We start from the raw sequence: 27,161 nt of genomic DNA, 5'->3' as shown, positions 1-27,161 counted from the left end.
CCAGGGCCCCAGTTGGGGGCTCATGAGAGACAACCAACCACACATTGATGTCTTTCTCCCATCTTTCTGCCTCTCTAAAAAAAAATAAATAAAACCTTAAAAAATAATTTAAAAAATAAGGATGAAAGTCAAATGTACATAACTTTGTAACAGTTTGGCCAGACACCGAAACTATCAATTTCACAATGATCTCTTGTTCTTACTGGTTTGGGGCACTCTTAACATTATCTCAGCTGTTTTGGGTGCTTAAAAAGCATGACATTTTAAAACATCACAGCCTTGAATATGAGACAATTTTGCAAACTTCAATTTATCAGGTAAAACTCTAAGTACTTTATTTAAAAATAGTATTTTAATATTCTGTAGATGAAGCAGAATTAAACTACTCATAAACAGCCTACCTAAGCACATAAAACTACTTAATATAAAGTAACACAAAGACAATTAAATGCAATATCCATGCTGGTAAGACTTGTAAAATTTCTGAAACAAATGGAAACGACCTGTGATTTATACAAACTGCATCAGATTATAATCAATATGAAGTTTTACAGATCACATAGGCATGCATGTTGGCAGCCGTCAAATTTTGATATCCAATAGTCAAAGGGCAAAAGTGCAGCAAATTTCAAATATGAATTCTCAACCTGTCCTGCAACCATGACATCAAAAGTTGTATTTAGCCCTGGTTGGTGTGGCTTAGTGGATTGAGTGCTGGCCTGTGAGCCGAGGGGTTGCTGGTTTGATTCCCAGTCAAGGGCACATGCCTGGTTTGTGGGCCGATTTCCCAGTGGGAAGCGTGTGAGAGGCAACCACGCACTGATGTTTCTCTCCCTTCTCTTTTTCCTTCCCTTCCCTCTGTCTTTTTTTTTTTTTTTTAGAGAGAACTTTTTTTTTTTTAATATTTTATTTATTTACTTTTTTTTTTTAGAGAGGGAAGGGAGGGAGATAGAGAGAGAGAGAAACATCAATGTGCGGTTGCTGGGGGTTATGGCCTGCAACCCAGGCATGTACCCTGGCTGGGAATCGAACCTGGGACACTTTGGTTCCCAGCCCGCGCTCAATCCACTGAGCTACGCCAGCCAGGTTCCCTCTGTCTTAAAATAAAAAAAAAAATTTTAACTTGTATTTATACTTTGGGAAGTGACTGACTCAAGACTGACTCTTAACCTTAACACATTGAAGTTAGTTCTCAAAATTTAGAGATGAAGTGCTATTACTGACCAAGAAGGTGCCTGGGAGCCTACTTTTAGAAGTTTTATTTATCGATTTATTAATATATCGACACCTCTTAGTGTAACATTAACCAAAAGCTAAGGACATTACTATGCACAATATCAAAATCTCATCATAAAAATCAACTCAATGACATGTTGGTATTAAAACTAAACTGCATGCTAACCTAACTATCACCGACCATTTCTTGAGTCGGAGTAGCACCAACACAGTGTGAGAAGCTAAGTTGTGAGTCTAGTATTTGTTTGCTTGACCAGGAATGGCTATAGTGAATCCTGATAATGAAGCTACCATACTCTCTTTTTAAAAAGATTTTATCTATTTTTAGACAAAAGGGAAGGGAAGGAGAAAAGACAGGGAGAGAAACATCAATGTGTGGTTGCCTCTTGCATGCCCCCAATTTGGGACCCTGCCCGCAACCCCAGCATGTGCCTGGATCGGGAATCAACCCACGACTTTTTGCTTGGATCGGGAATCAACCCACGACTTTTTTGGTTCACAGGCCAGCAGTCAGTCCACTGAGCAGCACCTGCCAGAGCCATACCATCTCCAAAAAAAAAAAAAAAAAGCCTCCTAAAACTTACATATTTGTAGAGAAAAAACAGAGAATGAATGGTTTGTTTTATATTTTTAAAAATATAGTTTTATCTACTATATCTTCTACGCTTATGAAAACTGGTAAAGTTTGGATATTAAAGAAAAATCTTTAAAAAAAAAAAAAAAAAAACAATTTACTTTGGTAATTATAATTTACTATAAACTTCCAAGGCAAATGATAAGCCTATTTCAAAATATAAATGACATATCCTTGGTCTCCCTGCCATTAGGTTCTCCCCCTGCTACTGATCTTATACCCTGTCAACAGAATCAGTCTTTCTCCTTTCCCTGACCATGTCACTCCCCTGCTTATAAATTTTTATCCTGATAAGACAAATGCCAAACTCCTTAGCATATTTCTGTCTTTTCATAACAGGACCCCAACAGCCTTTTTCATCTGTCTCCCATGAAAACTCTCCACAATTCAATCAGTGCTCAGTCACACCGAAACCACCTGTGTTTGTTACCATCTGAAATATCCAACTTTTCCAACTTCTATGAAAAGGTAAGTTACCTTCAAGCCCTCCTATCCCCATTCAAATATACATACTCTTTATGAAGTTTTCCCCAACACTGCAAACCTACACAATTAGAAATAATTTCTATTCTCTGCCTTTCTTCAACACATTTAAAAAAAGCTTACCAGAATATAATTATGGGAAAATCGTGTGTACACGTATACCAACCCTCCCAGATCCTAAAGGAGCGGAGAGCAGGAACTGCACCTTGGTTCACCTTTAATTCTAAGTGCCTAATGAGAGAAATGTACACCAAATGCAAAGTGACTACTCAATTTGGGAGAATCACACAACTTCAAAATGTACAAAATTAAACCCATCACAACCCCTCCCCCAACATCCATACACAAATACTGCTTCTTTTCCTAGGTTTGCTATCTTAGTAAATGACATCTTCATCAATCCAACTGCCTTAACTTGAAAATTGGGAATTATCCTCGACTCCTCCACTGCAATATCTTAACATCGAATTAATCACTCAATTCTGTTGGCCATCACCTTCCCTCCAATCTTCTCACTTCTTTCCATTTTCTAATCCAGGTCACCCTCACCCCAGCTAGAATCCTATAGGAGCCATCTCATTGGTCTCCCAGCTTCCTATTTTTCCCTGATCCTTTCCGAGTGATTCCTCACTTAATCATCTATGGTACCTGAAAGGTCTAAACTCCAATAAGCATTATAAACCCGGCATGATTGGCCTGTTGTTCACCTCTACAGTAATATTTCTTGCTATCCTCCCAGTCAGATAGAACTTCCCTGAACAGGCCACACCACTCTTGTTCACAGCCTGGGTCATTCTCACTAACTAACCCTGTATCTATTCTTCAGATTCCAAGATCAGACACCAATTCCTCAAAGATAGCCACCAGAGTACCAGTAATACAGGCTAGGCCCCGTTTCCCCCCATGCTCCCCAAATACAACACTGGTCGTGTCAGACTTAAACGTCGCTCCTTTGCTCTTATCTGCGCGTTCCAGGAAGGAAGGGTCTATGTCTGTCTGGATGACCAGAGTATTCCCTGTACTGAAGATAAATGCCTAGCGTACTGAATATGTTGGTCTAACACAGTACAACTGCTACCTTGTCAAGTCTTCTAAGCCAGTATTTTTCAAATTGTGCATCACAGCCAATAAAGGACCATAAACTCAATTTAGTGGGTCACAACCGGGTTTTTGTTTTGCTTTGAAAAAGGAAACGCAACAGAAAACGTAGAGTGTATTACAAATAGTAAGGCTCAGTATTATTTTACTTGTTCACTCACTGAGACAAGGTCTCTGCTTTTCCACACAAAATGTAGTTCTTGGGTGTGGTAAAAAAATCTGAAAAGCATCGCACTGCTCCTTCTACTTTCCTTCCTCCTCCTTTACAAGAAAGGACTCTTATAAGACCCAGATAAGGAAAAAAAAAAAAAAAAAAAAGAATAGAGAAAAAAAAAATAGTGTTCAACTGCACAATTCTTTAGCAAAAAGCCATTCTTAACTTGAGCACTTCCAATAAGGACAATCTGCTTTGATTTCTCATTATGCCTTAAAAGTTTGATTTTCACCTCAGTTACACATATAAGACACCCTATGTGACAATATATGTAGTACTTTTAATCCTATTTTAATCTCTGCTGTCATATTCTTATACTTTCAAAAAAAATCTCAGTAGATGATGTACAGGCTAACAGCACCATAAGCCTTACTTCTAAGACTGCTCTCTGAACTTCATGCACTTGACTTTCTTTTTCCAGTCTCCATAGATCCATTACAAAAATCTACCAATGCTTCTCCCTGTACATTTAGTAGTAAGGTTAAAAACAGTTAGCCGTTAATGAATGCAGAGTATGCTGCAGCAAACTCTACCTTAAGCATTTGAGAAAGAGAATTCTTGTTTATTCCTTACCACAATCCTACAAGGTGGGTACTATAGGTGGGCAAGCCAAAACAGAGAGGTTAAGTAACTGGCCCAAGCTGACTCCAAAACCCAATCTCTTAACCACTCACTTTTTTCCAGTAGTTTTAATTTTTTTCTCTCAACTAAATTACTCTTAATTGCCTTGTTGGGCATTTATTAAAAAAAAAAATCTATACCTAAAAACAAATGAGATCCAAACTGTTTAGAAGAGGCTTAACACTTCAATATTTATTCTCCTAAACCTTTTTGAGAGTTGGGCAATGAAAAATTTCCATTAAAATTTCAGAAATCTACCATCCAACACACACACAAAAAATCATCTGCAAAATCCAGTGTTGTAAAAATTTTACACTTGGTATAATTTAAGTTTTTTTTAATCTTTTTTAAAAAGATTTTATTTATTTATTTTTAGAGAGGGAAGGGAGGGAGATAGAGAGAGAGAAAGAAACATCGATGTGCGGTTGCTGGGGGTTATGGCCTGCAACCCAGGCATGTACCCTGGCTGGGAATCGAACCTGGGACACTTTGGTTCGCAGCCCATGATCAATCCACTGAGCTACGCCAGCCAGGGCGGTATAATTTAAGTTTTAAACTTGCTCATTAATTTCTCCAGTGGATGCCAGACTTAAAAACAAAATCAACTTCAAAAATTCTAAATGGAGTAAACTCTAAGATAACACACACACAAAGCATGTCTTATTTTTCCATTAATTACTGTATGTTTGGCAGAATAACTCCTGAAATGTTTTTTTTGTAAATATACCAAGAAGTATTTTACATTCCCACTATATCTGTAACATTTTTGCTATTTTTCCCCTTCCTATTTACTTAATACCCCCACAGAAAACACCACTATGCACCAATTTTCAGCTTCCACTGGATATGCCAATACAGTTCTTACCTCTGCAATAGAACATGAACTACTGCTGGAAGAGGGTATCCACATTGTAACATACAGAAGATTTACAACTTAACAAAAGCCATTTTACCTCTCTATCAAGCACAGCTAGCCTTCCTGAAGCCCTACAAACGAACTTACAAAGCCTTGAGAATAAGCAATTGCCAGAGTTCAAGGCACTTGGTAAAATGTGTTTCACTTTAATTTTAACAGTAATACCTCACTGGGTCAAAGAGCCATAAACGAAAAAACTAGAAGCAGAACTCTAAACACTCATGTGTAAAAGTTAAAAGGAAAACATAGTATCACAAGCGTAAGAGCAGAAAAAAAGAAATGGCCTCCCCCAAAACCATTCTGATCAGGATGTTAATTTAAACCACTAACACAATAGTGTTTTCAGAGAGTAAAACTGATGTTTAAAAATTCCTTGCCACTTCTCTACTGTGGACATTAATCTGGTGTTTAAAATGCAGGTATATTTTATACACTAGCTGCCTGTGCCTTAAAAATGCAAAATAGGCATAATACCTGAGCCAAGTCTGACATATTAAGTACACAGTAGGGCTACAACACTGAACCAACACCAGGAGGACCATTACCTACTGACAGGACAGATCCTGGCACTGCTCAGTCACCCATCTTTCCAGAGTCCGCTCTCTCAGTGCAGACAGCATTAGGTGTTTACAAAGCAATGACAGAACATGTCCAGGCTGCAAGGAAGACAACACATCCTCCTCATTCCCACCACTCAGGTTATTGTCAGAAATAGGTTCAAGAAATTCCTCCAGAACTTACTTACCTGTTTACTTTCCTGCCAATAACTTTATTTATTTATTTATTCCAAATGGGTTTATAATCTTTTTTCTTTTTGAGAGAAGGTAAGCCATTTGATTTATCAGTTTTGACCTAAGTATAGTAAGCTAAAACTTCCAATAACTCAAGTGCAAATACTGAAACAGGAAAATAAAAATACAAAAACTAAAAAACAAGTCTTTCCCTTTCCATTCTAATACATGGAACTTAAACTTAATTCGAGTTACTTGAATCAACCTGTAAAATTTCTAAAGTCTTTGAGTATGTCATTTTTATTCTGCACCAATGGCAAACCTTAGAAATTCAGACATTAGGATTTAAACGCTAATTTGTTTTGTGAGGCTTTTGCAGGCCAACCCAACTGGGTTCTAGTTTTCTTTCCTATAAAACTGGCACATGCAAACTCCCTTGGTAGGTACACGTACACTAATAAACTTGTAAGCCTCTATTTTTAAAAAAGTTTCTAGGGTCTAGAATTTTGGTCTTCTGACTCATTTCTAGATAAAATTCATAACAGGTACCAAGGAACAACTTACTTTCACATTTATAAAATGTCCAGGTGACAACTCAAAAGTCATTAATGTAGAAGCTACAAGTTTGAAATTTAAAGTTTTAAAAGTGAAGAGTCCTTGTTAAAAGTTGCCTGCAAACTTACACCACACTACTAGATGCAAAAAGTAAAAACAAACAAACAAATAAAATCTAAAGGTAATGGTGCCCCAACTTGAAGCAAGTTCACAGGGAGACAGAATTTTCTTTACACCTTCTCCACCTCCACAACAGAAAACCCCAGACCCATTAGGATTAAAAATTGGACAAAAAATTCTAGGAATAAAATCTTCATTGGGGGAGGGAACAAACCATCAGTACAAAATTTAGACAAAGCTAAGGAAGATCAGCTCAGTTTATCTCAATATTGAGGGTTTGTTTTCTATAAAAACCCATTTGATACATTTAGGACTCTTACAACTATTCACAAACATCGTAAGGAGCAAAACAATTTTTATGTAATAGACAGGGGAAATGCTGCACCAAAATGAGTTAGCTGAAGTTACCAAGCACACAGATCAAGTGTAGAGAACGCAGCAGTGCACCTGAACAGAGAAGCGTCTGAAGAGAAGGCAGAGCGAGCCTTCCTTCCAGGCCTTGCATTACTCCAAGACTAAGCTGCTCCAATGGGGGGGTCATCAAAATAATGCACAGAAGAGATGTTTTCTCTAAAATAGCCCAAGCCACAGGCTAACGCAAATGTAAAATCCATTACCACATTACCCAAAAACTAATGAAACAACCCGAAAATTTACAGGGGAAAACATGTCTAATGGTGATCTGTAAAAATTCTGAATGACACTTTAACAAGTGCAAAGGAATACACTGCTCATTATGTGCATGAATTCTGAAGAAAAAAGGTTAAAAAAAAATCCCTGAAGACTACAGAAACTTCAAGGAATAAGGATAGATCAAAGTTCATGCAATGCCAATGTCACAAGCCTGAAGTAGAGGAGACTCTGCAAAAGTCCTCCAATTTTTCAGGTACTCTTTCTTATAAAAGTAAAGAAACCAAAACATTTACTGTAGCCTTACATTTTCACCCTTCAAAATGAAGCCTACCTCTAAGAAACGTGCTTAGAAGTTCTCTACAAACTCAAAGGGTACATTTAACTCCATTAAGCACTCTCACTGGCAGATGGAAGGATGACGTTGAGCCTGCTCTTGGGGAGTTAAAGAGATGCTCCCTAGTAAGGGGGAACATCTTGTGGACTGTCAGATGGCCAGCCATTCTTCCTCTTCATTATCCTGGGTCCTCAAACAACTATGACAGCAAAAGGGAAGGTCCGTGGTCCCTCAGGATAGCACCCAACTAACTGTAAGGAAGGGATGATGGAAGGAAGTCTCCTATCTCCTGATAGTGAAGAATTTGTAGAGCTTTTTAAACGGAAATCTCCAAATATTTTAAAGCATAAAAAAGCAAAAACACAAATACAAAACCCAATGCATATTTCAAATGTGTTCGATTAGTTCATGTTTGCAATTTGTGATTGGGGCTCTTTTCCATTTCTTATCTTGATTTCCAAGAACAAAATCAGGTATCTCTTTTCTTCCCCCACCCCAAAGAGAAAGTGACTACAAACTGCAAAGAAAATGCCCCTGCTCTCCCCAACCTGAAAAACCAGGGTTTCAGACATTTTGGTCTCAAACCAAAGAAATGGAAGATGTAAAATGAACTGCGCTCCATATTGATTCTTAAAGCAAATAAGGGGGGGAAAATTGAAGCTAGGAACGGTAGGTGAAATAATTCAAACCAAATTTCAGGCTTCACTTAAACCTCACGTCAAACCTGAAATCCTGGGTCACCTACACACAAATAAATAAAACAAAGATTTTTACACCCTCATCCTTAACAGAGAAAATCTTGGGCAAAGAAAATCTTGAAAAGCAAGAGTGGAAAGTAGAGGAAACAGAGTAAGAGAAACCAAAGAGAAAGGATTCGCGATTCCTCCTTTACCAGAAACAACAACAAAAAAAATTAAAATTGCATAAAAAAGCCTTACACACTAATGCACTGCCATTTCCAAAATTAAATTGCACGGGAGCAACAATAAAAAACATTTCTATAGCACCACTAAAGAGCTCTAATTCCAGAACACACATCGATATGACATAATGTTGCAACGAATGTATTAGGAAGCGAAGAAAATGGTTGGGCTACTGGACGTCTTCGACTAGCTCATTCAAACACCTTTAAAATTAATTAAGGGAGAACTAAAGAGAGAGAGAAAAAAAAGAAGAAAATATGGAAGAATAAAGGTGCACGGAGCAGAGAAGATTAAAGGGGATGTGGAAGGCGAGGGCTCCCGAGACTAACCTGTGCCGTCGCTGGCCGACGCCGAGAGGGCCGGAGATGAGAGTTTAGGCCGCTTGGCTGAAGGCGGCCCGGGTTCCACCACATTCTCGGCCATTTTTAATTCTTTCGGAGATACAAGCGAGGAAATCGAGAATCCCCGGGAAATCTCTTCTTCAGATGGGGTCCCCGCCCCGCTCCCTGGGGTGGGCTTGGGGGGCTCCGCCGGCCCCCGAGGGGGGTGGGGGAAGTTCCTTTTTCTCTCCGCCGGGTCGCGGTGACTGTAGAGGGATGCGGACTCGATAGAGAGGTAGGGGCAAGTGCGAGGGGCCGGGCCTGGCCCAGGCCCGGAGGAGGGCACAGAAACCCAAATCTGCCGAGCGAGTCCGCTGCGGCGAATTCCCGAGAACTCGCTGCTCTAGAGGCGCAGTCCCCGGCCCGCCACGGCCGGTCCCTGCCGAGCCGAGGTCTCTCGGAGCTCCGCCGCCGCCATCAGCCTCTTCCTCCTCGGCGCTGTCCTCCTCCTTCTCATCGCCACAAGGAGGCGGGGGCGAAAAGGGGGGAGAGGAGGAGGCGAAGAGACACACTCACCTCCTCCCGGTGCCCCCTCCCGGACCTGCGCCCCCACCCTCCGAGCCCTCCTCCTGCCGCCGCACCGGCCCCTAATGGCCGCAGAGAGCTCGCGCGAGCAGAGAGCCGGGCTGGCGCCGCCGACTCACATCGCGCGGCGGAGGCGCGGCCAGGACGCCGGGCGCGGAACTCGCTAGCTCACAGGGCCGAGCCGAACCGCGCCGCCCGCCCGTGCGGACGCCGAGCCCACCGAGGAGGCCCAGCGACGGCGGGCGCCGCGCTCGCCTTCGCCCTCTCCTCTCGCGGAGAAAAAATACGGCCGCCTCCGGCTCCCACTCCCGGCGGCCAGGTGCCGAGAGCGCCCGCCCCCCCGGGGCTCCGCTCGGGGCCGCCCTCGGCGGCGGGCGAAGGCGCTGGGGGCGCGGGGTTATGTAATGGTCCCCCCCAGGCGTCGACGCCGGCCCGGCTGCCGGGCCGCGCTGGGGGTGTGTTCGGGCGGGAGGGGGCTGGGGGTCGCTTCGGCCCGTGCGCCCCGGGCCCCCTGCTACTGTCTCGGTCCCTGTCGCCTCTCTCCGGCCCGGCTCCCTTCCGCACTCTCGCTCTCGCAGTTCGTACTCAGCCCAGCGTCCCGCTTGCCCACTCTCGCCCGCTCCCACTCGCCCTCTCTCCCCCCCAGCCTAGCACACAAACAAGATGGCGGCTGTTGTTTCTTCCCTCTGCCGAATCCTCCTTACGGGCTAGCGGTAGCAGCGGCGGCCGGAAATGAGCCAAGGGGGGGGAAGGGGGAGGGGTTCTGCCTCCGGAGGGAGGCGGTGAGGGGGCGGAGCCTGGGCCCCAGCCGCTCACACAATGGGGGAAGAGGACCCGTGGGCGGGGCCAGTACCAATCACGGGATCCGCCCAAGGCCCCAACGCTGTTGGCGCTTCCGCAAACTCCCCCGGAGTCACCCTTTAAAGGGGAGGATTTGAAGAGGGGGGTCGGGGACGGACTTGGAGTCTATTTTCAGTCGGTGGACACTTACGGGGGAAGGTGCCTGGGTTGGGTCTCTGCGTAGTGGACCGGTGGGAACCGCGCCGGGGAAGGCGCCCAGTCACCGTGCAGGTAGCCGGAAAGGAGCTGTGGGGGTGGCCCTGCGCCCCAGGCCCTTGAGCCGTAGGTCTTTCTGACCTGGGTTGAGTCCACCAGTCAGGGGGTAGGTACCCCACTGCCCCGTGTTCCGGGCCAGAGACCTAAGGCGTCCTCGCCCCTCCATCGCTTTCCCAAAGGGAACGGGTTACATAAAAGAATCACACTAATTACAAGTTGTTTACTTTTTCTCTGAGTTGTATATTTTTTTTGACTACGAGTGTATATTATTTTGATAATCAGAAATTATTCATTTTGATTATTTTGACAATCAAAAATCACAGCAGTGGGAAGAGGTTTTAGGATCAGACCTAAATTCGTTTCTTGCCGACCACGTGCCCACACGCTCCTACCAGGTATCTCTGTCACCCAAGGGCCCTGAATTATTTTTCTTGAATTCATCTACCTGAGGACACTGGAAGACGTTTCTTTTCACCTACCCCTAATAGACCACCTCAATAAAAGACCATGTTTATGCAGTGCTTTAAAGATAATGTAATCATGGGAAAAAAGCAAAGACACAAGGTGCTAAAAGTATACGTAAGCATGGAAAAAAGCAAAAATGAAACGATGGAGGAAAATGCTTAAATGGGCGCTGTGAGACTACAGTTTTGCAGCGGAGGACCTCGTCGGCCACCTGCACGAAGTGCATTTCCCATTCCTGCACACTTCAGGATTCTGCTGTGTTTGGCCTTGCGAAAATTGGTACTTGAGGAAGTGGCACATTTGTTAGTGGTCCCCAAGGAAACCCCCAAACCAGCATCTGTGGAGAGAGTTAAAAGCTTTTTAACATGTTTAAAATATCATGCTCCTCAGTTGGTGTTTGCTTATTGTTGAGTTTACTTTGGTTTTTATTATTATTTGCTTTTTAAATGCATGATGAGAATAAATAATCTAGAAGTGAAAATCTCAAGGTCTTAAGCAACTCAGGTCGCCAGCGAGGATGAATTCTGTCGTGTTGTTCAGGCCCGCTTCACCCAAATTGCAGTAAAAAAGCAGGCAAGCTGGAAAGGACAGTATCTGCTTATGAAAGGTGATATAGAATCACCTTTAGAAAGGTGGATCCAATGTGTGAGGCTAAGGTCAAAATTGGCCCTCAGTTACTTTTAATAGTTCATACTCACATTCACAGGAAACAAGAAAGAAATGTGGACAACACCTGAAAGCATAGCCAGTGGTTCCCTTGTGAGAGGTTACTCACCTGATTTTTTGAAGACTCTCTGACCTTTGGAAAAACTTTCACATAGTTTTGCAGAGGATCCAGCTTCAGTCTGAGCAGCATTTGAACATACTCGGCCAGCCTAGCCAAAAATATTGTGGGACAGAGTACAGGAAGCCTATTGAAGATCAACCGGCCCTGGCCCAGTATCTCAGTTGGTTAGAGCATCGTCCCAATACACCAAGGTTGCAGGCACATGCAAGGCTCAACCAAGTAATACATAAATAAGTAGAACAATAAATCGATGTTTCTCTTTTTTCCCATTCCTCTCGCTCTCCCCAATAAAAAAAAAGATCAAAGGATGGTCTCATGAGGAAATTACGCAAAGGGGAATAAGGACCTGCCCGGAAGGGAAAGCTCAGGCCTTAAACGAGGAATTCTGCTTCTTCCTGGGATGCACTTTTCTGGGTCCTTAGCTGGCACCCCGAAGTCGGTCATGTTGGAGGCAGTCACGTTGGAGAAAATAGAATCACACTAATCAAGATGAGACTTCAGAGGGATTCAAAAATGCAGAATCGAATCATCAGCCTGGATTATATAACCTAATCAAATGAAAATGTAATCAGTTGTGGAGTGCTATGTGTAGATTAAAAAGTGCATTCATGAAGAAGGAATTGTCTGCCAGTAGCTGGGGGGTGGGGGAGGGTGGGAGAGGAACACACCGGAGACAAGTGACTGGCAGATAAGAGCAGGAGCACTGAAGTCAACCAGGACTGGGTTTAAACTCTGGTTCTGTCACTTAGCAGCTGTGTGGCTTGGGCAGTCTCCTCATCTGTAAAAGGAACTTCCTAAGTAGACCTAACTTTAACACTGCGAAGATTAAACTTGGTAGTTTATGAATATGCTTATCACAATGCCTGGCACATAGTAAACAGTATGGCTTAGCTGTTTGTAGTCATTTGTTCTAAAAGAGACAGGATCTTAACTAACTCAAAGAGCTGCTAAGAGAATGGAAATGTGACGACTGCATGTAAGGTGTTTGACAGTGGCCGGAGACTGGCAAATGCTCATGGGCTACGGCGTTGGCTCCTCAGTTGGAAGGAAGTGCCTCCTAGGATCACCCAGCCCCCTTTAAGACATTCTCTTAAACCATCTGATGACTAATCCAGCTTTCTAGGTGCCCTGATTGCCAAAAAGGAGACCCCTACATAGTGGGCACAAGGACAAGAGGAAAAAGGTATTAGCTTAGGATAAATTCATCAGTTGCATCTGGTCAAGATGCTACCCATTTGATCCACAGTCACCTTAGCCTTAGTTAATACTTATCCCTTTCCCCAGGATCTATATACTTCTTGTGTGTGCGCCTTCTTTCTTTCTTTTTTTTTTTAAAGATTTTATTTATTTATTTTTTAGAGATGGAAGGGAGGGGGAAAGAGAGAGAGAGAAACATCAATGTGTGGTTGCTGGGGTCATGGCCTGCAACCCAGGCATGTACCCTGACTGGGAATCAAACCTGCGACACTTTGGTTCGCAGCCCACGCTCAATCCACTGAGCTATGCCAGCCAGGTGTGTGTGCCTTATTTCTATGCATGATCCTACTGTCCAGCTGGAAACCTGGACGCCAACCATGAATCCACGCAGTCTTCCCTCTTCCTTCTCCCACATACCCTGTCATGAAGTCCTACAGATTCTACTTCTTGAATTACCTTCCAAACCAAATAGATATTCACCATGAGCAAGTGTTACCTATTAACAAAAACCTAAAAGGGTTCTCATAAGTGTGACCTCGACAAAATTTTCCCAAAGTACTTGTCATCAGTGGAAGATGGTTCGGGAGGTTGGGTCGCTGCTGCAAAGGTGAATGTGCTCAGGGCTGTGAAAGTGGCTGCACACTTATTACAAGGGATTATCCACTTAGATACTGTTCTAAAATATTGCCATCATTTGCAAGAATACATTTTTATTGATAGCACACCTTTAATACAAGCTGTTTTTGAACAAGGTCTTAATAGCCAGTGCTGATAAGAACATAAAGAATTGGTGTTTTCCTATACTGTTAGTGGTAAAAAGGCGTGATACAAACTTCTAGGTTCACACCAGTGATTGTAGACTTTGACACCCCAGCATGTGTAGGATGTATTCTACAAGTGTGCAGGGATGTGCAATAGTTTCCCCTCATCCACAGGTTTGCTACCCACGGTTTCGCTTTCCACAGCTTTAATTACCCACGATCAACCTCGGTCTGAAAATACTAAATGGGAAACTCCGGAAATAAACAATTCGTAAGTTTTAAGTCGTGTGCCGTTCTAAGCAGTGTGATGAAATCTCATGACGTTCTCCTCTGTCCTGCCTGGGATGGGAATCATTTGTTTGTTCAGCATCTCCACACTGTGTATATGCTTAGCCACCCTCAGCTATTAGATTGACTCTGAAGATACCACAGTGCTGTGTTCAAATAACCCTTGTTTTACTTAATAATGGCCCCAAGGCACAGAGTGGTGAAGCTGGCAGTTCATATATGCCAAAGAGAAGCCATGATATGTACATAGTCTGCGTAGGGCTTGGTGCTATCTGCAGTTTCAGAAGTCCACTGGGGGTCTTGGAACTCTGCCCTGCAGGTGAGGGGGAACTATTATATATGAAAATGTCCCCTCTGCAGCGTTCAGGAGGCCCTCCCCCCACCCCCCAAAAAAGGAGAAACAAACCAACAGCCCATCGCTAGATAAATGGATAAAAAAGACACTATGGGTATGATTCCATTTATATGAGGTGCTCAGAGTATTCAAGCTTACAGAGACAGGCAGTAGACTGGCGGTTGCCAGGGGCTGAGAGGAATGGGAAGTTACTGTGTCTGGGGACGGAGTTTCACTTTGGTGCAGTGAAACGCTTCGGGTGACGGTCGTACAGCGCTGTGAATGTTCTCAATGCCACTGCCCTGCACTTAAAACAGGATGATAAATTTTCTGTGTCCTTTACCACAACTTAAACATTTTAATGATTAAAATGGTAACTTTTTGTGATGCATATTTTACCACAGTTAAAACACAAAACAAGCAATGAATCAATGAATACCGCATAGCCTTATGATGACGGGATATAGTGCAGTCATTTAAAAACTGGGCTACCATAGAGAGATATCCCTCTATCGCTAAGAACTACACAAGAAGCGTGTAGAACAGCAGGTGTAGAATGGCTCCCCGTTTGTAAATGGAACACACAATAGTAGTGAGTTGGAAGCTGCATGTGCTCCCGGCTGCTAGAGGTGTTACCGGGAGCTCTCCTTCTACATCATGCATTTTTTTCTGGTGTGTGAAATCAGAACCAAAAAGCATTAAAAAGTAAAAAATAAACAAACAAAAAACCACCCTCCACTGTTGGGATAAAATCTCATGTGCAGGAGATGGCTTTCCTATCTCCTTTCTCTCATCTTCCCTCCTCGCAATGTAGTGCCTGGGCCATGCTCCTTCTGTCCTGGGGAGAGTCACACATAACACTCCCCCGGTCTGAAACACTCACCACACCCACCTGATCCCGGCACCCTCCGGGTCCCAGCTGGCGCATCCCTTTCTGTGTAAAGCCCTCCCTGACCCCCGAATCCTGCTCCCACACTCCTCCTGAGCCCTCCCACGGCTAGCCTCCGGTGCTTCCGAATTGCCCTGCATCCACACTGTGTTACAGTCCTTGTTGGCTGTTCCCTGTCACAGAGGGAAGGGTGACCGTGGTGTCCATGTCTCTACCCCCAGGAACTGGGGGTTCTAACTCAGGAAGTGATGTGTAGTAGGAGCTCAGCTCAGATGCTTGAACAAAGGAATGGGCAGCATTGACTTGTGAGTCTGGTCTGAGGGGGCGGGTCTGTTCCCCTGCAGCAGCAAGGCCTTTCCAGTCCTGAAAAGGACTTGGTGGGGCACCTGTCCATCAAGGTGCCAGCCCATCTTCCTCTCCCCTGGAATTCTGAGTATCTGACTCAGAGTCTTTATAAGTAAAACAGAAAGAGAATAAGCGTTTCTGTTCATTAATGATCTGGGAAACGGGGACTCTAAAGCACGTAATATGACCTTCGTGAGACTCCAAACTGAGGCCAGGGGAAGGCTTGAATCGGGTCTTCCAACACCACTATGGGCCTCTTACCACTGAACTCTGAGGGCAGGAAGCGGGTCTTTTGCTTCCTCACGTCTCTGGGCCCAGCTTGGGTACTGCCACAGAGTTCATAGCCAAGGAGTGTTTGTTGAAGGAAAGAAGGAAGGAAGGAAGGAAAGAAGGAAGGAAGGGAGGGAAGGAGGAAGGGAGGGAGGGAGGGAGGGAGATCTCTACATAAACAGACATTCACAAACACACACATAAAATATTTTTTCTATAAATTTTTTTCTATAAAATTATTTCTATAAAATGTGTGCCAAAGACACCAAAGCAGCCAGAGAACGTGTAACTTTCCGTGTCATTAGGCATAATGTTCTGCCGTCAGGACCGAGGTGGGCTAGCAGAGCCTGAGGTAACCGAGGAACTTACCCTCTTCATATCCACAGTTAAAAAACAAAACACGCAACGAATACCAAAGCACAAGCAAAATAAGCAACAAACCTGCCATTACTGAGCATCTTCTCTGTGCCCAGCACCTTGCTGGGTACTGCGGATTCTGAGAGGGACAACACACTAATCCTATCCTCTGGGCACACCATCTAGTCGGAGAGGAACTCACAGAGATAAATAGTTACCAGATGGAGTGATGGAGGCTTTCTCAAGGCAAAGAAGGACGGCTAGTTTGCGAGGGAGACCGTGCGTCACATTGGCGCCTGGATATGGCTCACCAAGCCTGGAGCATATGCTGACGAGAGTGCCCAGGTAGGAGAGGATGTGGAAAAAGGGAACCTAGTCAGGCCACAAAGGACAGTGTGAGCCATTCTAGGAAGTCTGGGCTGAGACCTAGGTCCTGCTTTTCGCTTGAAATTTGTGGTCATTGGGTCCGTACATCTGTACAGTAAGTAATTCAGTGGAATATTAACACATGTTAGTAGCATTGTAAATAAAAATCGGATTGACTTCAAAATAAAAACAAATGACCTCCAATGTGATCCTTTGTCTTCTAATCGTGTACTCCAAAGGATGTCAGAAGAGACAGATATGCAAATACAGAGACTCAATGCCTGGTAGCCCTAAGCTGATGGTAACTATCGCCACAACGTGTGGGCCTATCAGACTGTGACTCTACCTAAAAGGATCTCAAAATAGCTCTGCTCTGCTCTCTGCGGCAGGCAAGCGTCTGCTCCATTCGGCAGTAGCTCATTCTTTACTATTGTTGCTATGTGACGAACTATTGGCTCTCAGTGTTAGCCAAGCCGGCCAGGGGAGGGTGGGTGGAGAGGGTTTGGGGAGCAGCGTCTTTCCTGGAATCTAATGGAACAAACATGGCCTGAGCGTTTCCTAGGTACCCCCACGTTACCTGCCCCTGAAGGTACAGACATCCAGTCCCGTTCAATGAACATTTATTGGATGTGCCTCCTGTATGGGAGGCACTACGCTGGGCTACAGGGATGTGAAAATAAAACGTGCATGCTTTCTGCTCCCAGTTGCTCACGGTCTAGTAGGAGAGAGAGTTTTGCAAGCGGGGAACTAATCTACCAGGATGCAGTGACCGAGGCTCGGGTGCTGCACGGACACGCAGAGGGGGATGCCTCAGAGGAGTTCAGCTTTGGACACGGTGATGTGCTTGCAGAACACACTGACGGAGATCTCCGAGGGGCAGCTAGGCGTGCGGGGTACAGGGAAAGATCAGACCCGGGACTTGCTCTGGAGGGTCTTGCTATCGAGGGAAAGGGACAGAAATGTGACTATAATAGCCAGCCACTGCGCTCCGTGGTGAATGCTCACAAGCGGCTCACGAAACATGGTGACGCCGCTGCCTGGCCCGGCAGCCTTCGTGTTCGCCTAGGAGGCGGCCCAGGGCCTGAGTCTTGAATGACCTAGGGTGGTAACCCTGGTGGAACCAAAAAAAAAAAAAAAAAGAGGACGGGCCCACATGAGATAATTAAATAATTTCTCGGCTCTGCAGTCCTGGCACCGGGAAAGGGAGGGTGCCCCGAGCTGGCACAGGAAACACCACAAAGCTCAGAACCTGGACCCTGGGCACCGGTGATAGGGTCTAACGAGGAGCTGAACGCATGGCATCGCCCGGCGACACAAGATGTTTTGGGGTGTGGAGGTCGTTAGAAGCATACGAAGGAGTAAGTTCACGGCTCCGCACTCTGCCACCTTGAAACATCTCATTCCCCAGAACTTCAGGTGCGTCTTCCTGAGACACGGGGGGAGTACCTGCCTTTGCCTCCTACCTGCAGCCTCACTGCAGGTTTACTCCTTGTGCTACTTCTTTGGCTCATCTCGGCATAAATCAAAGGCAGGGCAATGCCAGGTCAAGTCCAAATCAACATCCTAACCCATCCTTGAACCTCACTTAGATTTTGTGCTTCAGCTCAGCTCAGCTCAGCTCAGGTGAGAGAGACAGACTTTACAAAGTCCTGCTGAAGTCACTGTTGCTTCAGTTAAAAGTGTGTAGGACATTCATGACGTCTTTTATTAATTTATCAAAAAATGTATTGAATGGGCACCTCATGTGGCAAGCAAGGGGTTAATTTATTTAATCCACAGAGCTCTTGCAAATGGATAAGGAGAAAAAATAGGGGGGAAAACTGCGCAAGAAAACCTCCCCAAACAATAATCACTTGTGGCTGAGACACCCTCCGGTGACTCCCAATAGTACCCACCTCCCGGTGTCCATGCCTCTGTGTTACCCCCCACCCCCTTAAGTGTGGGCAGAGTCTCTGACTTGGTTCTAACCAATGGAATACGGCAAAGGTGATGGTATGTTACGCCCAGATCATGCTGTGTTAGGTAAGATGGCATCAAGGCTCAGCAAGTTGCGTCAAGAGATTCTCTTGGCTGGCTTGATACAGTTAGACGCGGCAGGGAAGCCTCAGCATGAGCGGTCTCTCTGAACTGCAAGAGGTCAACAGACAAAAGCAACCAAAAGCTGGGGCCCTCAGCCATACAGCTACACGGAGACGAGTTCTGCCAACACTCTGAATGAACCGGGCAGCAGATTTTTCCGCAGCTGAGCCTGCAGATGAAAATGCAGCCCTATCAACACTCTGACCGCAACCCTGGGAGACCCTGAGCTGAGGACCCAGCTAATCTGGGAGGACTTCTGTCCCACATAAACTGCATGATAACAAATGTAAAGATCACTTGAAGCCACTGAATGTGTGGTAGGTTATTATGTAGCCATAGAAAACGAATACAAAAGATCAAGAAAGGAAATAGAGACAGGACTTGTTTTTAAAAAAATGCAAATATATTTTTAAGTTGGTAACATATTAACATGGTCCAACACTTTAAAAGGTGTATTCTTCGTCCTACCCTGCCCCGCAGTCACCTAGTGCCCCAGCCCAGCGGTAATCTTTGTTACTGATTTTTTGCATGTGCTGCTGCAAGAGCTATGCAGTGCATATGTGACCAAACAAATTTATATTTCCCCTAACTTAAAAGATATACTATATTGAGCCCTGGCTGATGTGCCTCAGTGGACTGAGTACTGGCCTGCGGACCAAAGGGTTGCTGGTTCAATTCCCAGTCTGGGCACATGCCTGGGTTGGGGGCTGGAGGGCGGGGCTGGTGGGGGGCATTCCAGAGGCAACCACACATTGATGTTTCCCTCTCTTTCTCCCTCCCTTCCTCTCTCTAAAATAAATAAATACATAAAATCTTTAATATATATATATATACAGTATATTTTAAGAAAAAGAAAAAATATTATATTGAAAATATGCTGTTTGGCACCTTTTTATTGTTTTAAGTTTTGAGAATACATCATAGACACAGAGGAGTGGATGGAACACATATGTCCAGTTTAAAGACCAAGCCAACACCTATGTACCCATCATCCAGGTCATGAAATACAACAGAGCCGGTATCTTAGCAGTCCCGCCCAGGCTGTGCGGTCTCTTGTACCACACTTGCTTCTCTGAGGCTGCGATCACCACGCTGACCTCAGCCATAATCCCCCGCTTGCCTTTGTGAGAGTTTTTCCTCCGATGCATGCATCCTCACACCCTGTGCTATAGTTTAGTTCCACCCATTTCTGACCTTTACATAACGGGAATCGTACTGTTCTTCTGTGAGTTATTTCGCTCACCATTTTTATGCACACCAGCCATGGCGATGCATGGAGTTGTGATCTGCTCATTCTCTTGCTGCTCGGTTTCCACTAATAAACCACAACTTTTCCCCCACTCTACAATAAATGGACATGTGAGGGTTTCCATTTTCATTCTTTTAGGAACAGTTCTGCTCGGAACATTCACTTGCACTGCTCCTGCTGCACATGGACAAGGCTTTCTCAAGCCGCCTGGATACCGGGGGGTGGGATTTCTGGGGTACGGGACATTCTCATCTTCAGTTTTTCTGAGCAGTGTACCACCAACTTACACTCTGCCAGCAGTGTATAGGAATTCCTACTGCTCCACCTCCTCACCGACATTTGGTATTGTCAGGCTCCTTAGTTTTAACCACTCTGGGGGGTATGCAGTGCTGTCTTAGTGTGATTTTAATTTATGTTTCTCTTGATGTTCATTTGGATGTCTTCTTTTATGAAGAGCCAGTTCAAGGTCTTGTTTATTTTTCTATTTGTTTGTTTGTTTAAAGTTTTTTTTTTATTTATAGACATAGGAGAAGGGAGAGAGAAAAAGAGGGAGAGAAACATCAATGTGTGGTTGCCTTTCATGTGCCCCCACTGTGGACCCAGCCCACTCAGGCATATGCTGTGACTGGGAATCGAACCGGTGACCCTTTGGTTTGCAGGCCGGCACTCAATCCACTGAGCCACACCAGCCAGGGCGGTTTGTTTTTCTTTATCTGATTAATATAATTTGTAATTTCCCACTTTGTCATTTGTCCAACTGTACAAGTAGATCTTAGGTATGCTAAGATACTCACCTTCAATTATAAAAGAGATGGCAAAACTGTGATGGTAACTCTTTATTCTTTTTGTCACTATCAGATTGGTGAAAGATCATGAAACTTGATAATACTGTGCTGGCAAGCATGTGAAGAATGTATAGTAGTACATTGCATATTGGGTGTGTAAACTGGTGAACTTCTATGGAGATCAGTTTGGCGTATCTAACACACTATGAAACGCAGGTATGGTTTGACTCAGGCTTTTTGTTTCTAGGAATTTGTCCTATGGATACATTCACCTAGGTGTGAAGCAACATGTTCAGGGATATTCAGGGTAACGTTGTTTATAATAGTAAAATGTTGGAAACTTAAATACCGCATGGCTGAGAGCTACTTAGATAATTTGTGATACATATCTACAAAAGAACATTAATGCAGATCAATAAAAAACATTTTATATAGACTGAAAAGGAATATCTCCCAAGACACATTGTTAAGAGAGAAAACGGCCAGGTGCTGAATACTGTCTGTCAGGAGCTGGCTTCCACACCCACAGTGTGTGTGCCTATCTGCTTGTATTTGCATGGGAAATCTTGGAAGGATTCTTGGAATGTGGTTGGGGAATTAGGGTGGAGAGAGACTTATTTTTCACTCCAAGTTCCTTTGTGCCTTCAGGATTTTCTACTAGGTGTATGTATTACCCATTAAAAAGAAATAATTTGGGAACAAACTTAAAGGACACATGGTCAAAAACTAAGGGGAGGGTGGTAATGGGAGGGAAGTGGGGAGGGGTGGGAGGGGGGCTGGATTGGGAGTAAAAAGGAGAAAACTGTATTTGAACAATGATTAAAATAAAATTAAAAAAAATAATTTTTGCCCTGGCTGGCATAGCTCAGTGGATTGAGCGTGGGCTGTGAACCAAAGCATCACAGGTTCGATTCCCAGTCAGGGCACATGCCTGGGTTGCAGGCCACAGACCCCAGCAACCACACATTGATGTTTCTCTCTCTCTCTCTCTCTCCCTCCCTTCCCTCTCTAAAAAACAAACAAACAAACAAAATTTAAAAAAAAAGAAATAATTTTTAAATGTATTGAGCTGCTATTATGAGCCAGGCCTTTGCTAAACCCTGGAGAGGGGAACAATACAGAGACTTTGCCCGGTGGAGCTCCCAGTCTAGTGATGGAAGACAGTCACAGGAACTGTCATTGTGGTGACTCGGGACAAGTGCTACAATAGAGGACATCGAGGGTCTTTGGAGGGGTGTGCTGCAAAGCAGGACACCTGACCGGGTCTCGGAGCAGGGCGGGCGGCCTGACTTCCATGCGGGGAGCCAGCCCGTGGCGGAGGCTTACGGAGACCAGAGGCCCCGGCAGAGGAAACAGCCTTTGTGTGGAGGGAGAGCCGACTCCGTCCATTTGAGGAACTGAAAGAAGTTCGGCTCATCCGGAAGCTGACATGGGCTGAGTTGGTTTCCAGAAAAAGCCACAGTAGATTAATGGAAAAAGGATTGAGAGGGGGCAAGAGAGGAGTCAAGAAGACTGGCTGAGAAGCTTCTGCAGCTACCAGAGAAGAGAGGACCAGAGGCTGGATGAGGAAGGCCAAAGCGGAGACAGAAAGTGTGGGGCAGATTTAAGAGATAGTGAGAGTGTCGGATCTGCAGACGTAGTGGTTGGATGACGGGACAAAGGAGAGAGAGGATCGTTAAAATGATAAAGGCTGATATTTGGTGAGGACTTACTGAGGGACAACACGTGCCCAGAACTTGGCTTGATTCGATCCTCCAGTCCTCTCTCCCCGATCTGGGGCGGTAGGGACTGCCGCGAGGACAGGCTGCAGATTTAGTACAAGAAGGTTTGGGGACTTGCTCGAGGTCACAGAGGTAACATGTGGCAGTGCCAGCATTTGAAGCCATGTATCTGGTTGCCAAGTTCATGCTCTTAACCCTTCTCTTCAGGGTGGCTCCCAGATGCCAGGGTTGGGGAACTGAGTGCCCAATGATGCTTTTCGTTAAGAGAAAACACAAGAGAGAAAGAAGGTTTGAGGAGGACAGTGGTCGTCTGTTCTTCAAGTTTCAGGTCCCCACAAGACTTCCACCTAGGTAAGTATAATAGACAGTTTTGTGTATAAAACCAGAGCAAGTTCTGGGCTGGAAACCTGGGCATCCTCAGCATAAAGTTCCTGTCGTCGAAGGAGTGGATGAAACTAGACTGTGACCAACTAAGTAAAAGCCAAGAGGAGCCAGGATAGTTTTTTTTAAAAAAGAAAGCAAGCAGGGAAGTCACATGATCCAATCTTGTTTATGGGAAGAAGATAACTCTGGCAGCAACGGGGAAGACTGGCTCATGCGGAGAAATGGGCAGTAAGAAAAGTAAGAAATCCAGCACTCGTATTCGTGCTTTCATTTAGCATCTTCCAAGCATCACCAAACACTCTGTGCCAGGGACCACCAAGCCCAGGAAACACAGAGAAACACCAGACCCTGTCCTTGACCCTGTGGAACTTCAGGGACGAGGAGCGAGACTGGTGAGCCTTGTGCTTTGAGGGGAGCAGGTGGGCACAGGGCGCTATGGGAGAGCAGAGGAGGGAGAGCACATCTAACCCCACCCGGGGCAGGGCAGGGGGCTCCTTAACAGAGGGGTCTCCTCCAATGTGGCTGGAGGTGAGTCTTATTGAAGCAACACCTCCGCGAGGAGCAGGCGGAGCTCCACGGAGGAGAGAGCCAGCCATGGGTTGTGTGCCAGCTCGCCTTCTGCAGACGGTTAGCTGACTCCTGGCCCCGGGGAGGCAGGGCGGCCACTGGGAGCACGGAAGAAATCAAAGATGCTGGTGGGGCTGGAGTGATGATAAACGGCTCAGGAGAGTGACAACGGCCCAAGGCCGCTAGGAAAAGTGGCATGGTTAAGGTGAGGTGAAGAGAAAGGAGAAAGGCTGGAACGGGTGGGGTGGGAAGGGGCAGGCTGAGTGCTTCAGAAAGGTGGGGGGAGGTGGAGCAGGACAGCTGGAGGGGACGGCGGAGACTAAGGCTTCTGAGCTGCTGAGGTCCTCGGGACGGTAGTGACAGTTCCCATGGACCCCGAAGTCAACCATGAGCCCCTTCGGCTTCCAGGCCCCTTTGCTTTCCGTGGCCGGCCAGCCCCAACTGGAGGCCAGATGCCAGGTTCTCTCCCTGAGTGTGACGGAGTGCCAGGAAATGGCCAGGGGAGACGGAGGAACGGTAGTGAAGAACAGCAGGGAGAGACTGCTGAGTTAGAGCCGGAGGAGGCCGGGGAGGCGAGGGGTCCAGGAAGCCTCTGCTCCCGTGCTTGCTGGGACACAGCCAGGCTGGCCGGGTGCCCGGGAAAACAAGCCGCTGGGGGAAGTGGGCTCAGAGTGTGGATGCTCAGGGGCTCTGTTGCCATGGAAGGGGCAGGGGGGCAACAGGCCAAAGGGAAAAGGCTAGGAAGAGGTGTGAAGGGTGAAGGCACTCAAAACAGTCTAGGGCTGAACAAAGCAGAGAGAGTCAGAGACTGGGCTGGACGGCCACAAGCTTACCCCAGTATCAGTACGTACAATTACCCCACGTAGAGCATGAAAATAATTGAGTACTAGCTACTGAGAGTACCTGTATCGGTACGTACAATTACCCCACATAGAGCATGAAAATAATTGAGTACTAGCTACTGAGAGTCCCTGCAACAATTAGGAAGAGAAAACCTCAAAACAGATAAGGTAAGAATTTCTTTCTTTCTCCTGTAAAATTCCAGAGGTAGGTGGTCCAGGGCTGGTGTTAGGGATTTCAGCTGGTTTCAGGGACCCAGCCTCTTTCTAGCCCCTCCCTCTGCCTGGTGCAGCTCCCTTTCCTGAGTTAGCTCTGCTCCGAGATCTAGCAGCCACCGCCTCTCCATCCCAGACAGGAGAAGGAACAAATGGAGAAGGATGCATGCCCCTCCTCGCCAGGGCTCCCCGGAACCTGCCCCTGCCACTCTGTACCCCGTTGGCCAGAACTTACGCACAGGGCTACCCCCTGCTCCGAGGCAGCCTCGAAACCTGGGTTTCATTTTGAATGGCCACGTGCACAGACCAAAGAAAGAACATATGGTAGCGAACAAATAATTGTCCTTGTCACATTCCGCCCATACACCTATGTGTATGAAAGATGACATCCCAACTGCATGGGATAGGCGCGGCTCACCCTGTTGTCCCGCATAATTATTAACGGCATTCCTTTTTACTCCAAAGCGGGCAAAAAAGGAAAAGGGTTCGGTGATTCTTCAAAAAGTTAAATATAGAACCAGCAAGTTACCACAGGAACATAGCAGTTCTACTTCTAGGTACATACCCAAAAGAATTAAAGGCAAGGGCTCACCCAAAGAAATTGGACTCAAGGAGAAACACACCAAGGCACATCATAATTACATTACCCAAGATGAAAGATAAGGAGAGGATCTTAAAAGCAGCAAGAGAAAAGAAGAGAGTTACCTACAAAAAAGTTCCCATATGATTATCAGCTGATTTCTCAAAAGAAATCTCACAGGCAAGAAGGGACTGGAAAGAAGTATTCCAAATCATGAAAGGCAAGGATGACTCTATCTAGCAAAGATATCACTTAGAATGGAAGGGCAGGTCAAGTGCTTCCCAGATAAGGTCAAGTTAAAGGAGTTCATCATCACCAAGCCCTTATTATATGAAATGTTAAAGGGACTTATCTAAGAAAAGGAAGATAAAAAACATGAACAGTAAAATGACAACAAACTCACAATTATCAACAACCAAACCAACCTAAAAACAAAACTAAACTAAACTAAGCAAACAACTAGAGCAGGAACAGAATCAGAGAAATGGAGACCTCATGGACAGTTTTCAGTGGGGAGAAGGAGCGGAAGGATGGGAGGGGGTACAGGGAATAAAAAGCATAATTGGTAGTTACAAAATAGACAGAGAGAGGTTAAGAATAGTATAGGAAACCGAGCAGCTGAAGAACTTATATGTACAACCCACTAACATGAACTAAGGGGAGGGGGAGGAATGCCGGGGGGTGGGGAGGTGCAGGGTGGAGGGAGGCTAAGGGGGAGAAAAAAACTGGAAAACTATAATGGCATAGTCAATAAAATATACTTTGAAAAAAAAGCGGGAACTCAAATACTTGTACACCCATCTTCACAGCAGCATTGTTCATAGTAACTGAAACGGGAAAACGACCCAGTGCCTGTTGGCAGATGGAAAGAGAAACACAATGCGGCCTATCTAGACAACGGAATATTACTCAGCCATGAAAAGGAATAAAATACTGATTCCTATCACAGCATGGATGAAACTTGAAAACACTATATTTCGTGAAAAGAGCCAGATACAGAAGTGCAAACACTGTGTGATTCTACTCATAGGAGGTACCTGGAACAAACAAAGTCACAGAGACAGGAAGTGGGCCTGAGGGGCTGGGGAAAGGGGAGAAGGGACAATTATTGTTTAACAGATATAGAGTGAGAAAGGTGGAGACGGTGAAAAAGTCTAGGAATGGGTAGGGTGATGGTAACACAACAGTGTGAATACACCAATGCCACTGAATACTTACAAATTGTTCAAGTGGCAAATTTTATGTTATATATATTTTACTGAGAAAAAGAATGTTGGAGGTACTTACCCAAGAGAAAAGAAAGCATATATGTCCCTACGATACTGACTGTTAGAACAGCTTTATTTGTAAGAGCCAAAAACGGGAAACAACCCAAAAGCACATTAACCGGTAAGTGGATAAACAAACTGGAACAGCTGGGCAATGGAATACTACTCAACCATAAAAAGGAATAAACTTCTAATACATACAACATAGACAAATCTCAAAATAATTACGTGTGTGAAAGAAGCCAGACAAAAGGCTATACATTGTATTGGTACATAAATGCACATAGAATTTATATAACGTTCTAGAAAATGCAGACTAATGTGTAGTGACAGAGGTAGACTGGTGGTGGCCTGGTGAGGGCTGGTACAGGGAGGGAGAGGAGGGAAGGATTGCCAGGGAATACAAGGACGTTGTGGAAGTGATGACGGGTATATTCATTGTCTCCATTGTGGTGGTGAGAGTTTCATGGGTGTATACATAGGTCAAAACTTTTCAATGTGTAGACTTTGAGTGTGTACACTTTTTGTATGTCAGTTATACCTAAATGATGCTGTTAAAATAAACATGCCTGCATGCTTACCTTATATGGCTTTTTAAAAGATTTTATTTATTTATTTTTAGAGAGGGAAGGGGAGAGAGAGAGAGAGAGAGAAACATCCATGTGTGGTTGCTGGGGGCCGTGGCCTGCAACCTAGGCATGTGCCCTGACTGAGAATCAAACCTGCGATGCTTTGGTTCACAGCCCGTGCTCAATCCACTGAGGTACGCCAGCCAGGGCTTTTTATGTTAATAAATAGTAATGAAAATAAAGATTTTTCAAAATTTGTCTTAGTTTATGTCTAAAGTGAGATTAAATGGTCACCGTATATAGATCTTTCTTCCCATGTATAAAACACACTCACCTGCTCCCCAATAGAGAAACCTCCAAATCCCACTGCGGACAGCTCAACGTCT

At 45.1% G+C, this 27,161-nt stretch overlaps 1 protein-coding gene across 1 annotated transcript in view; it reads right to left on the bottom strand.

Annotated features, from left to right (window-relative positions):
• The window catches only part of EP300 (E1A binding protein p300), a 69,762-nt gene extending 60,429 nt beyond the window's left edge, over positions 1-9,333 (bottom strand). The window contains exon 1 of the mRNA XM_028532020.2: positions 8,828-9,333. Coding sequence (XP_028387821.1) covers positions 8,828-8,921 — 94 coding nt within the window. The 5' untranslated portion in view covers positions 8,922-9,333. The remainder of the gene's footprint in view (positions 1-8,827) is intronic.
• Between the last annotated feature and the right edge of the window lie 17,828 nt (positions 9,334-27,161).

This window comes from Phyllostomus discolor, chromosome 2, assembly GCF_004126475.2.
Source record: "Phyllostomus discolor isolate MPI-MPIP mPhyDis1 chromosome 2, mPhyDis1.pri.v3, whole genome shotgun sequence".
Lineage (NCBI taxonomy): Eukaryota > Metazoa > Chordata > Mammalia > Chiroptera > Phyllostomidae > Phyllostomus > Phyllostomus discolor.
This window is presented reverse-complemented; position numbering and strand designations above follow the sequence as displayed.